The 12,665-nt window shown below is 39.9% G+C and overlaps 1 protein-coding gene across 1 annotated transcript; it reads right to left on the bottom strand.

Moving 5' to 3' along the window:
• Positions 1-3,700: 3,700 nt before the first annotated feature.
• LOC103717335 (nudix hydrolase 17, mitochondrial-like) lies at positions 3,701-5,624 on the bottom strand. Its single transcript, XM_008805666.3, has 5 exons — positions 5,354-5,624; positions 4,773-4,884; positions 4,465-4,548; positions 4,228-4,356; positions 3,701-4,106 (listed from the first exon to the last, which is right to left on the bottom strand). Exons 1-5 carry the CDS (start codon positions 5,425-5,427, stop codon positions 3,990-3,992), a joined length of 516 nt encoding a protein of 171 aa, XP_008803888.1. The 5' UTR covers positions 5,428-5,624; the 3' UTR covers positions 3,701-3,989.
• Positions 5,625-12,665: the final 7,041 nt, after the last annotated feature.

Below are 12,665 nucleotides of genomic sequence, written 5' to 3'. Positions count from 1 at the left end.
GGTTTACATTATTCCCCATTCATTTATTATAACATCTCTTAGTTCATCATACTATGAACTTACTTGCTTGGATCCCATCCAAGGATTCAGCCCAAGTCCAATTTGAAGCCTTTGGGGTTCGATTTAAAACCAGATTGGGTCCACATGGGTTGATTGGGTTTTTTTTAATTAAAGGATTGGGCCTCGTTTATAATTGGGTCCAACCTTTTCTAGCCAATTTGGCCTTCTGCCAATTTAATTGGGCCTGGTCTGGGCCTGTTTTAGGGCTAATTGGGCCTGCTGGGGTCAACCTGTTATGAACATGGTTCGGACCCAGCTGAATTGAGTTTAATTGGGTTCACATTTAGCCCAATTGCTTACTTTGGGTTCATTCAGGCTTGGTCGGGTTCAGACCCAACATCAATCAGGTTTAGTCGACCCGTTTAATTCGATTGGGCTTGGATCATTGGGCTCACCCAAACCTATTTGCATTTATTTGGGCCTAACGGGTTTCGGATCCAAACTTGGATCCGACCCGCTAGGCAGCCCGTTAAGGGCCTTCTCCCTTTTTTTTTCTTTCTTTCTTTTTTCTTCTTCCGGGGGCTTCCAGAGACTTCGGCCCCCTTCTTCGCCCGTGTCTCTCCATCTTCCCCTTCCTCCGGTCTCTTCGTCTCCCCCGCTTTCCGCCGAGGCCCTTCCCGGCCTCCTCCGCCTCCGGTTCCCTCCTGTTCCGGCCGAAGCCCCTTCCCGGCCGCCTTCCCTCCTTCGCAGTCGACCAGGGAGATGCTGCGCCCTCCGATCCATCGGCCGAAAGGGTTCTCCTCCCTCGGGCAACGACGGCGGGAGGCCGACCCCTTCTTCCCTTCTCCGAAGTGATGCCGGAGAAGAGGGGGAGGGCCGGGAGGCGAGGTCGAGGCCGGACCTCCTCCGGGGGTCTTCACCGGCTCCGACCACGGCGAGGTAAGGCCGTGGTCCGAGGTAAGTTCTCTCTTTTTTTTTTTGTGTGTGTGTGTGCCGTGCCGCCACCTCTTCGCCGACGGAGAGGCGGGGGCTCGGCTGAGGCTGGCGGCCTCGGGGCCGCGTCTGTCGCCGGTACGACCAAACCCGGCGGCCCCTTGGCTGCCCCTCTGCCCGAGGGCGGCCCCGGCCGGGGCCGGTCATCCGCAGGCCGAGTCCGGGTGGGCTCGGCCCGGGTGACATTGGGCTCGGGTTCGGGCCATTCTCAGGCCGGCCCGCGGCCTGTTGGTCCGGCCCGCAGCCCGTGGGTCCGGCCCACGGCCCTCCTCCTGTTTTTTTTTTTTTTTTTTTCTCCCGTGCCGGTCTCCTCTTCTCTGTGCCAGTCTCCTCCCCTCTGTTTCATCAGTGAAACAGAGGGGAGAATACCCTACAGAGGGGTACCTCCACTCTGTCCTTGCCTAGAGACCTACTTACAGAGCCTTACCTTGATTCGGTTGACTGGAGTTAGGCAGTATCTCCTTCTCGGCAACTCCCTCCTTCCTCTCCTAGGGCTGCAGGGTCCCTTCCGCCTCCAGCTCCAAGGCTTGGCTCTCTGGTGCAGTAGATCCAGAGGGTTAGAGGTTTAGGGAGGGTACATTCAATTCGGGGTTAGCAAATCTTAGGGGTTTTAAATACAGGGCTTATGACTTGACCCCAAAGGAGAGGTGGCGTTCTCTCCTTCCTCACTGCTCCGGGAGCCACAGCTGCCCCTCCTCCTCAGGCCAGCTCACAGCTCATTTGCCGAGGGGAAGGAGGTGGCGGGCTCCTGTTTTGCATGCCGGTGGGGGTTTCTCCGTTGGCCATCTGGTGGTCTTGTCTTTTCAGCCCTCAGGCGGGAGATTATGGCCATCTTGGGCCAGCTAACCCCTTCCTGGCCCAATACTATTCAACTGGGCCCTACAGTATTGGGCCCGGTCTGTATTGGCCCCGGACATTACAATCCATGTTCAGAGGGATCACCTGTCTCAATAGTGGAATACAAGATATCCATTGGTCAAGCTGTAAGTTGTAATAAGATGTAACCAATGCTCTCACCATTTGCTCCTACCAAATGGAACTGATGTTGAAGAAGCCTGCCAATACCACAAATAAATAACCCTCCCCGATTACTTTGGCTGAACGTAGTAGGAACTCCAATAGCCATCGAAAGTATGTTTTATCCACAACTCTTTGCACTATAAATTGTTGAAGAGGCAAACCCCAAGACCTCCATGAGATTTTGGCTTACAAATTGTCTCCCAAATGATCAAGTGAAGTACATTTTTATTTGCATCATAACCCCACACAATGAATCTACAAGTAGCCCGCCAGCCACTTAAACAAATCTTGAAGGACACAGCAACATGGGAATTCACAACTATTGGGGATCAGCAAGTGCCTACCTGCAATTAACAAGCATTTCCATTTCCAAATATATGGCTTTGACCTATCATTGTAGTTCTTGTGACTGCCAGTTAGTTAGTTAAACATCATAGTTGATTTCTCTAAATCAAGTGGAGTTGGCAAAGAAAACAAAGGAGTTCAGTTTGTGGAATGGCTAGAGATGGAGAGTACTCAGCATAGTCAAGCTGGTATACTCAAAGAGCTGGACACTGCAATGCCTCTCAACAATGGTGACCCTCCATGTGGATCATTTTATTCTGGGGACTTAGGTCATAAGCCAGAACTCAAAAAAAAAAAAAAAAAGAGCATGAAATGAGGTCCTCCTTTGCTGCAGGAGAATTTCTGTTTCACCCTCTTCATTTGGCAATTTAATCTGATAAAACTCGAATAGGCCGGAATAGAAGGCTGTTGAATGGGATCATGTAATCAAGTAAAACTCGGTATCTGGGGCAGTTGTTTGGTTGGAATGACTCCACGCCAATCATTACTCTGAAACTCTCTGAAATTTCACCAAAACACCTTGGTTATGAAAAAATTCCTTCCAAGGTATCCCTTTGATTGCATGAGACCCATACAACATGCACTGTGCTTGTTCCAGGTGGTTGCTCCTTATAATGCGGAAAATAAAAGATCTTTAATTATCATTTTAACCTGAATTTTTTCTTTCTTTCTGCGAAAAAATCAAACCCTCAGAACTTGCAGCAAATGCTCGTCCTATTAACTCCATGCATGCTTGTACTCTGAACTCCATGCATGCTTGTGGAGAAATAGAGTACTATGATGACTAGTATCATGGAACAAAAAGGCCTGGCAACTCTAACAACCTAAGACCTCACCCTAAAAGCTAGCCGGAATATATTATTTGAGTTCTTTGATTCTGTATAAGTACCCAAGGTCTATTTAACGAATAACCGTTGTGAGACTAAACACACACCCACACGGATCTTTACGTACTCCCCCTTTTAAGTCCTGACGTCCTCGTCAGGCTAAGGATTCATATCCATTCAAATCTAATCATATGCACCACGATAGACCCGTGGTCAATGTCCATTAACCCGTGTTGCAGTGTTTTCTAGTCCATATAGGCTATGGGCCAAGTTCACTCTGATACCATTTGTAACAATCTAGGACCTCACTCAAAATGGCTAGGCGGAAAATATTATTTGGGTTCTTTGATCCTATATAAGTACCCAAGATCTATCCAATGAATAATTGATGTGGGACTAAACATACGCCCGCACGAGTCCTAATAGTAACAACCAAGATTTTGGAGCTCGGCACTTTCAGATAAGCAGTGTTAGTTGACTAGTTCGCATGACAGTGATAGATTAACAGACTGCTGTAGTTTGCAACACATGGACATGTTTCATTGAGTACTTTTGTATCTACTGCTCATCAAATTTATCAAAGGAAAAAATTTTAACAAAAAGATACAAGTTTATTCGATTAGGCTGTGTGAAACTATTTGCCAAAGAATCCGATCGGCATCTACATTCTATGCTTTAAAATTCTGTACTCATCCAAGATGCAGCTGCATAGTTTCCTTCTTGAGAGCTACTGAGTCATTCTAAAACCTCAGCCCTTGTTTGGAGTAGCTTATATGTACAGACATAGACAGTCATGAAGGCATGCTATGCTTCCATGGTGGTCTCTTGCCTACTCGAATTCGAGATTCTTGTCACCAGTCTCTCCAATGCTTCTTTCATCCATGGATGCTGGCATCCCTCCCTTGCTTCAGCTACTGTCACCTATATAACCAAATGAAAGTATGGAATTATAAACATGTTCACTTGTTTCTTGCTAGGAATCAACAAATAAGGCTTTGTTAGTGTCCAAGAATGCTTCATGTAGCATTCTAAATATACTTACCCATCGTCGTTTTCTCACATCCATCTCTGGCCAATCAACCAATTCCTCTGTTACATCCAAAGGGAACATGATTCCCTCATAAAATGCATCATGACTTCTGCTCTTATATCTCCATTTGCCAAGGCTACCCTGTGATTGCATTAAAAGTTTATTAGCTCTGCTTCCAAAAGTCTCAACTTTTTTATGAAAATGGTATGGAATATTTAATCTAATAGGTGAAAGAGTTCCTGTCCCGACCTCAACATTTCCTCGTACACCAGCTTCCTCCAAAGCCTCTCGAGAGACTGCTTCTTTTATGGTTTCATCAAGCTCCCAACCTCCCTGGAAGAAACATATCAGAAAGATTCCGGTTAGATAATGCTAGAAATAGCATCACATTCCTAAATGTCTTCTTCTTTTGAAACCATATCATAAGCTAATCATTCTGTAGGAGGTCAAATTTCCATCAGATACTAATCATTCCTCAAGTTGTGGGAGGGAATTCCCCAATTCCACAGTATTTTATGATTGGTCGTAGTAGTTTTGAGGATTTCGTGACTGCATACCTTTGGGAACATCATTCCATGCCCTTTTTGTGAGCTAATAACGAGAACCTCCATTGCTCGATCAATGTCATTGTCCCATGGCTTGTCAACCTTAAACTTGTATGGAATGCATCTGTTTCATCAGAAAAAAAAGTAGAAAAACAAGGCAAGATATTAGCTATATTATAGCAACGGGGAATGAATTCTTGTAACAATTTTTATTGGATTCCAATCCTACATGATTACTCCTTATGATTACTAGTGTCAGGTTCAATCACCATTTCAAATTAATTTTTTTCTTTTGCTTTTCAAAAAGTAGCACCAAGAAACCCCCAATTCTTTCGCATACAAAGGTTATTTTTTAAAGAAAAAACTCCATAGTCTCCACCATTCTCACAGCATAAATCATCCATCAAAATATCCTTTTTCTCTTGATTCGATGATGAAAAAATGATAACGAACACTTATCAACAAGAGAAATCAATGCAAATAATGGATCATATGACAAGAAACCAAGATCTCTTTTCTCGATCTAATTCTCGAGATTAAGCAAAATCGATTAGAAGAAGCGAAGAAGACACAAAGATACAACAGGAACGAACCCGACAACGAGTCGACGCCCGGTGCTGGTGTACCGCTGCAGATGCCTACCCTGGCGAGAAACCAACGAAACCATCCTTTCTCGACCTCCTTAAATATTCCTTCTCTTCCCAAGAACACTCCGACAAACAAATCCCCCCAAAATCTCCCTCCCTCCAACCAAATGCAGCAATCCAGAGCCACGAAACAGAGACAGACACGTAGAGAAAACCTTCGGTTTCTTTCCAGATTTTTGTCTCTGTTATCCGAAAAGCAGGAGAGATGAAGCCAAGAACAGCGAGAACTGCCTCCATTTATAGAAGAGCCGTGCGAAGCCAAAGGGATCACTCGTTCCTGATGTGAAGCCGAGTGGCTTGGCTGCGTTACGTGTGAAGCGCGTGCGAAGCGCCTTCGCTTCGGCTTCTTTTTTTGTCCGACCAAACCGACTCCGCGGGGACGCCACCCGCACGCGAGATGGCTGACGCCAGGCGGGGGCGGTCCCACGTGTCGCCAAAATTTTTTAATTTATTTTGGGACTTGTTTATCATGTTTGATTGGAATCTGACTTGTTGCAAAATATGGGCCATAATTAGTCTAGTAAATTAATAGCCGGTCTGACTGGGATTTTAATACCCGTTCCAAGTTACAATTTATTTTTAATTTTCAGGTGCTAACAATTGTAGATACTTATTCTCCAGTCCGTTCATAATTACACATAATTATGTATATTTATGCAGAAAGAATATGAGGACTTGGGGGAAAAAAAAGAAAAGATATGGTCAACGAAAAAAAAAAGAAGAAAGATTTCTTATTTGGTTGGAGATTTCAAAAAAAAGAGATAGAAAAATAATATTTTTATATAAATAAAATTCTCATATTTAATAGAAAAAATCCATAAAAAACATAAAAAAGCTATTTTTTTACTAGTTGGATTTTTTTTTTTCCAAAACTATTTTTAAGCCTCAAAATTTATGGATAAGTTTTTTTTAAATTAAAAATATAATAGATATTTTACAAAACGTTTTTCAGAAAAATAGATGTTCGACTAAACATAAGCCACTTTATAATATGTCATTTTTTCGTAGTCAATCAAACATGCCAAAATTATTTTTTTAAGCATCATATTTTTGAAAATTAGCTTTCTAAAAAAAAATTTCGTTGATAATAGTTAAGAAACTACATGCTAAAAGCTCAGTGTGTTGAGTTCTGCATACGGTGATTTAGAAAGTCAAGAATTGGATCTCTGTGTCGGCTTTCAAAAATATTTTTTCTCACCAAAAATGTTTTTTCTAAACAGATGATTCTTAAGAATATGATGTTTGAAAAGAAGATTTTGACAAATTTGGTTGACCATAAAAAAAATATTACATTACAAAATAGCTTATATTTGATTGAGCATTTATTTTTTTTAGAAAATTGTGCAAAATATTTATTATACTTTTAATTAAAAAAATCTTTTCTATAAATTTTAATAGTTTAAAAATATTTTTTTTAAAAAATTAATTTTTAATTAATAGGAAGGTAGCTTTCATCTATTCCTCAATGATTTTTCTATTCTCACGGGCATGAAAGCGGTGTTAAGCTTGGGCCGGACTCCGGAGTCAACACGGTTGGATTGATTCTGAGTATCTATCCATCTGGAGTTTAATAGGCTTGTTGGTTGACTAGATTGAGGTCATAAGGTGGCTGTCAAATCGAGAAGCTGGAACTCTACTGGACTCACAGCTCCAATTGATGATGACGGCTCGGTTGGATTTTGAGTGAGCCGGAAACCGTGTTGCAGGTTTTGAATGGCCCCTCCCCATAGTGGTGTCAAGCGGTGCAGGCGTAATTTGCGAAGTCTTTAGAAGTCGTTGTCAAGTCATTGAATTTTTTTTTTTTTAAAAAAGATAATTTATATTGATGCAATGCAACTATACATCCTATCAAATTACGAAAAAAAATAAAAAATACAAAGAAGAGGCTATAGATATCCAAAGAAATTTTTTGAAATACCGGACGATAAAGAAGGTGACCCAGTCTACTGTCATGTTCGCCTTCTGAATATATGTGCTGCATGAAAGCTACCCATCTTTTGAATCAGCCTATGGATTTCTCTGATAAGAGAATGGCCGTTACCATACCTATCCATCACCGTGTCATTGATTTGAGGCCATTCTAGATCTTTTTAAAATATATTATTTCCTATTATTTTATTAGGTTCATGTGTGGTTCACATTTTTCCTAAAAAAATTTTATTATCTCAAATGCCTTTTTAAAACATTCTATCTATAAGCAATGATGCATGGAGTTCGTCGTGTATATAAAATATTTATTTCAAATTAGTGATGATAAAGTTGCAACCCTACCATTAAAATTCATTATATGGCAGTCCTAAATACCAAATTTTATATAAATATCTTCTTCAAAATAATGTTTTTATATATATATTTTCATAGAACACTTATTTAACTATTTTATTTTTTTTATTTTTATTTTTATATGTACTTACGTCATCTAACGCTATTAAAAAATTAACGGTTTAAAATTAAAATGACTAAAATACTTTTAATAGTTAGATGTGCAAAAAAAAAATTTATAAGACGATCGCAATGGAGAATAAAAAAGTAATTTCATAATTTTATTTTATTTTTAATTAAAATAAATATGATCTTTAGTAATGGTGTTAGAAGAACCGTTATATTAAGGGCGTTAGTGCAAAAACAGTGTTTTATGAAGGTACAAAAATAAATATCAATTTTAAGAAAGTATTCACGTAAATTTGAATTTTTAGAAGTATATTCATGCAACTCACCTCCCTCTCCTAAAAAAAAAACAGCACTATTTATATTTCAAAGGTTTAAAATTTTATTTTTTATTAAAAAAATGATAGACATCGTTATCACTTTATCAAAAAAAAATGTTTGAGTGAAAACAAGAATAATCTTCTCAGTGTAGACGAAGAAAAACGCATTCTGTTGATGAAGTTGAAAGAACCATCTGAAGTGAGGAAAAAAAAAAGTTCAAAGAACAAGAATCACTTCAGATGGTTTTCTATGAAGATCTGACGCCGATCGCATTCACACCCATAGTGCATGTGCCGCTGTTGCACCAAAAAAAAAAAAAAAAAATCCGATGCCGAGATATAATAAGAAAAAGACATGATGCCTATCTATATTAAAAGTCCAAAGTGCATCCATCCTAATGGTTTATAATATTTGTTCAAAAGCATTATTATATCCCTTCTCGTGTAGTTTCTCATCTATTATTTAGATGCCTTGGCTATACTTGAATGCCATAGCTAGATTCCAAGAAACTCCTTTAGAACTTTGGAACAATGATAGAAGTGATAAAGAAGGTGCTTTGTCCTTTATAACAACCATCTTTTAGGGAGGTACGATGTAATCTGTCCACTATTAATTGCATACTTCTAAGTAAGCTTTTAACTAATAGCAATTGTTTGGATGCTGGTCTAATGGTGTGCATGGTAGGTACACACAGTAGTAGAGGCAATGGTGTTCCCACTCGGAGAGCACTGTTCATCAACTAATTTCTTCTCATCTTCTGTTACTAGAAACATACTCTTGAACTGAGCATTAAGTTATCACATATGATATATTCTAGTCATGAAGCAAACTCTCAACTGGATATCAATCTACAATTGATCACCTCCATGAATGCACCAATTTTTAGTTTAGCGAGCCTTTTTAATCTTCTATTCATAACCGGATGCCCTCTTTTTCTTGTCTCCTTATATTGATAGGAGAAATACTGATCAAAAGTAATATAAAAGGTAGGGTCTAATTGCTCGTTTCTATCTTTCACTAAAATGAAACTGGGGGAAGACCATAATATGCACTGTACAAGGATTAACAACAAAATGGCGGTCAAAAAAAGACTAGATTCCAAGTCTTCCAATTCCAGATTCCAAGTTCACGTCTTATATTCACATCCACTTCACCATTTCTTCGTTTAAAAATGGGTGCTCAAATGTTAAGAAGTGCATGGTTTTTTTCTTTTTTATTTTTTATGTGAGGACATGCGAGGACGCATGTTTATACTTATGCAAAGAGAATGAGCCCAAATAACACTTTATGCCTAGATTTTTTTTTAGCATAATCCTGAATTGTTACAAATATTATCATAGCAGATCTAGTCCATAGCCTATGTGTTTACTAAGAGATACTGTCAATAAAATTTGAGTAGATTTTTGAGGTTAATTGAATTTAGACTCTTACACCAACCATTCACTAATTGTGGTATTTGTAATTGAATTCGTTGATTCTAGGCTAAGTTTTTTTAGGGTTGATCACAAATCGATTGTAGTATTTTTGATTTCACTATATTTGAATTTTTAGCAAGACAAGGATGCTCGAATTTGAATAGATTTAGATTTTTATCCTGATGATGCAACCGGTTTAAACTGGAGATATATGAGGATATGCACGAGCGTTCATTAAATTCCATATTACTTGCATATGTGAATCTAGAAAACATCCAGTGGCTGGTTTTTTGGTGAGGTTTTGGATCATTATAACCTGTTTGGTTAACTGTTGGGGGGCAACGTAGGTCCCAATAGAAGAATTGTGGGCGCAGAAACGGCGGCCTCGACCCCATACATGTGTTTTGGGCAAGAATCGAGAACCATCTCGAAGGGAGAAACAATGAAAAGTAGGAGGAAAAGTTCGGCAAGTCCAAAGAGCCGGCCTCCGAGGCATGGATCATGGATTCATTGCTTGGTGCATGAACCGAAGAGTGATGCGAGTAACGATGAGGTAGAAGGTGAAAGCATGACAAGTCCAAGTCGGCACTTTTTTTTTTAATAATACAAAAAATTTATACTATTTTAGTATGGGTACATCTAACAAAATAAAAAAAAAAGAAAAAAAGAAGAAGAAAGAGTGAAGACTCCATACTATCCTAAAGTAAATTGCTAGAGAACTGGACGAAGAACAATGCCATCCAATTAGCTGCTTTATTCGTCTTCCGGTATATATGAATGGCATGATCATCTAGATAATTTCGTAGAAAACCACAAATATCATACAAAAGAGGATGCTCAACATCAGCCCTGAAGTGACTCTGGATCCACCAGATGTTAGTCACCAAATCTTCTTTAAGTTGAATCCGATCGGCTCCTAGAACGAGGCAAGTTTAAGAGATGCTCTCTCCGCCTTAGGATCAGAACTGTCATAAAGCCAACAACCCTCTGCCAGAATCAAGCTAGAGTCAGGGCTTCTGATGACAAACCCAGACCTACTTCTTCTTCTTTTTTTTTTAGTACATTGGTTGCTCACACTGCTATTGCATAAGCACAACAAGCTACATCACTAACAAGAAGGCTACACAAAATAGAAGAAACGAGGACTGCTAGGCCCAAGTATCACACTGCCATTGAAATTTATCTTCGGAAGTGAGTAAATGGGGAAGTGAAATACTTCTCCCTAGTTTTATTGATAAAGAAATATGTACTAAGAAATGATTACAGTGAATTAGAGTGGTGAAAGGAAGCTTAGAAGCTGTTCATGGCACCCCTTTGCCTTCTCGTAACATATATTTCCACATTGAAATTGCCAGTGCTCCAAAGGTCCATGAGGTTTGGCGGCCAACCTGTTAGTTTAAGGTGTCAGGTCACTGGTGAGGAAATGGCTCTTGCAAATAGTATTTGATAAAAGATGCGTGCCAGTCTCAAAATTTGCACATACATTCAAGTATGCGAGTCCAGAGAAGGCAAAGAGCAAGGAATTAGTAAGCGAGTCTCAAGATGGAGTTGCCAGACTGGAAAAGTGTAGCTCCCTCTGGAACACTGGACCTTGCCAAGTCTATGATGCGATGCATGTCTTGCTAAAAGACACTAATCTTTTCACTCTCATTGATTCAAATGTCCATTTTGCATCTAGTGGGTGGACAATAATATGTTAAAATTCTGTGGGCAAAGAGGTAGGATGTTTGAAAGTTTCATAGTTTCTCTGGCTTCAAACGTGGAAAACGCTTCGGGTGTGGATCTCCCCTCTAATTTCTAAAAACTAGTTTGGTTTGCCAAAAAAACGACGAGAGAGAGTATGGTCAATAGAAAAATATAGAAATACTTTACATTTGATTGGAGTTTTTAAAAAAGAGAGATGAGAAGTAATTTTGTCATAGGAATAAAATTTTTATATTTTATAGAAAAGAAAAACTCATGCGTCCAATTCCTATTGGCCGGAGATTCGGATTTTTTTTTTTTCAAAAGTGTCCTTAAGTTTTTAGATAGAATTGTGTAAGGACATCCTAGATATTTTATGCAACTTTTTCAGAAAATTAAATACCCAATCAAACATACACCATTCTGGAATGTGTAACTTTTTATTGTCAATGAAATATGCAAAAATCACTTTCTCCAAGTATCATATATTCAGGCATCAGCTTTTCAGAAAGAACATTTCAGCGGAAAAAAATTCTTCGCCATGAAATTTCTCTCCTAATTTCTAAGGTTGAAGTTGAGGCCTGCTCTTACTTAACGTCTAAGGTTGAAGTCAAAGCCTGCTCTTAGATAGATTGCCCTCTTATATTTAACATCTTTGGATGTCTGCATTTTATGTCCGTATAGAAATCTTATGCGACGTGGAAATCTTATTACACATAGCATCGATTTCTGCATAACATTTTCTATGTGAATGAGCTTTTTCATAGACCTCGTTTGGTTCGTGGAAAAATAAGGAGAAAAAGTGTGGTTAGCGGAAAAGTAAAGAGATGCCTCTTGTTTGGTTGGAGTTTTTCAAGGAGAGAGACGGAAAAGTTGTATTTCCGTGGGAATATGATTCCCACGTTTTATGGAAAAGTCTTTCCCATGAGAAACATCGGAAAGGTACTTTCCCGTGAGCCATAAATCAAAATATTTTTATTTTTTTTCCAAAAAGGCCCTTCATCTATCCTTATTTGATCCAAAACATTAAAGACTTAATTTTTATTAAGAGTATAATAGGAATTGTTGCTGGTGGTCCAAACCGAGAACGATTGACACGACGGTGTGAACGGGGTTCCGCCTGAGTTGTCTTGGTTGGTGCTGGTTGCGCTCCACCTTCCGCCAAGGAACCTGCAAACAAGCCTTGCACCACCACCAGGGTGGTGATGGCCCTCCGACGGTCAAGTCAGAGGAGATTGGAGGAGGAGAGATGATAATCACAAGTGGGAGAGAGTGCTCTGGGAGGTATTGCTTATCCCCCCCCTTCTCCCCCCAGCCGCCTATATACCTGGCTGGGAGGTCTCTCAGGGGGGTTTGTCGTCGTGGGGCACGATAGAATGGCCACTGACATGGCCGTTACGGGGCGTCGTGGAGCAGCGCTGGGTACGGTCATGGCAGGGCGTAGTGGAGCT

The sequence above is a fragment of the Phoenix dactylifera genome, unplaced genomic scaffold (assembly GCF_009389715.1).
Source record: "Phoenix dactylifera cultivar Barhee BC4 unplaced genomic scaffold, palm_55x_up_171113_PBpolish2nd_filt_p 000261F, whole genome shotgun sequence".
Taxonomy (NCBI): domain Eukaryota; kingdom Viridiplantae; phylum Streptophyta; class Magnoliopsida; order Arecales; family Arecaceae; genus Phoenix; species Phoenix dactylifera.
This window is presented reverse-complemented; position numbering and strand designations above follow the sequence as displayed.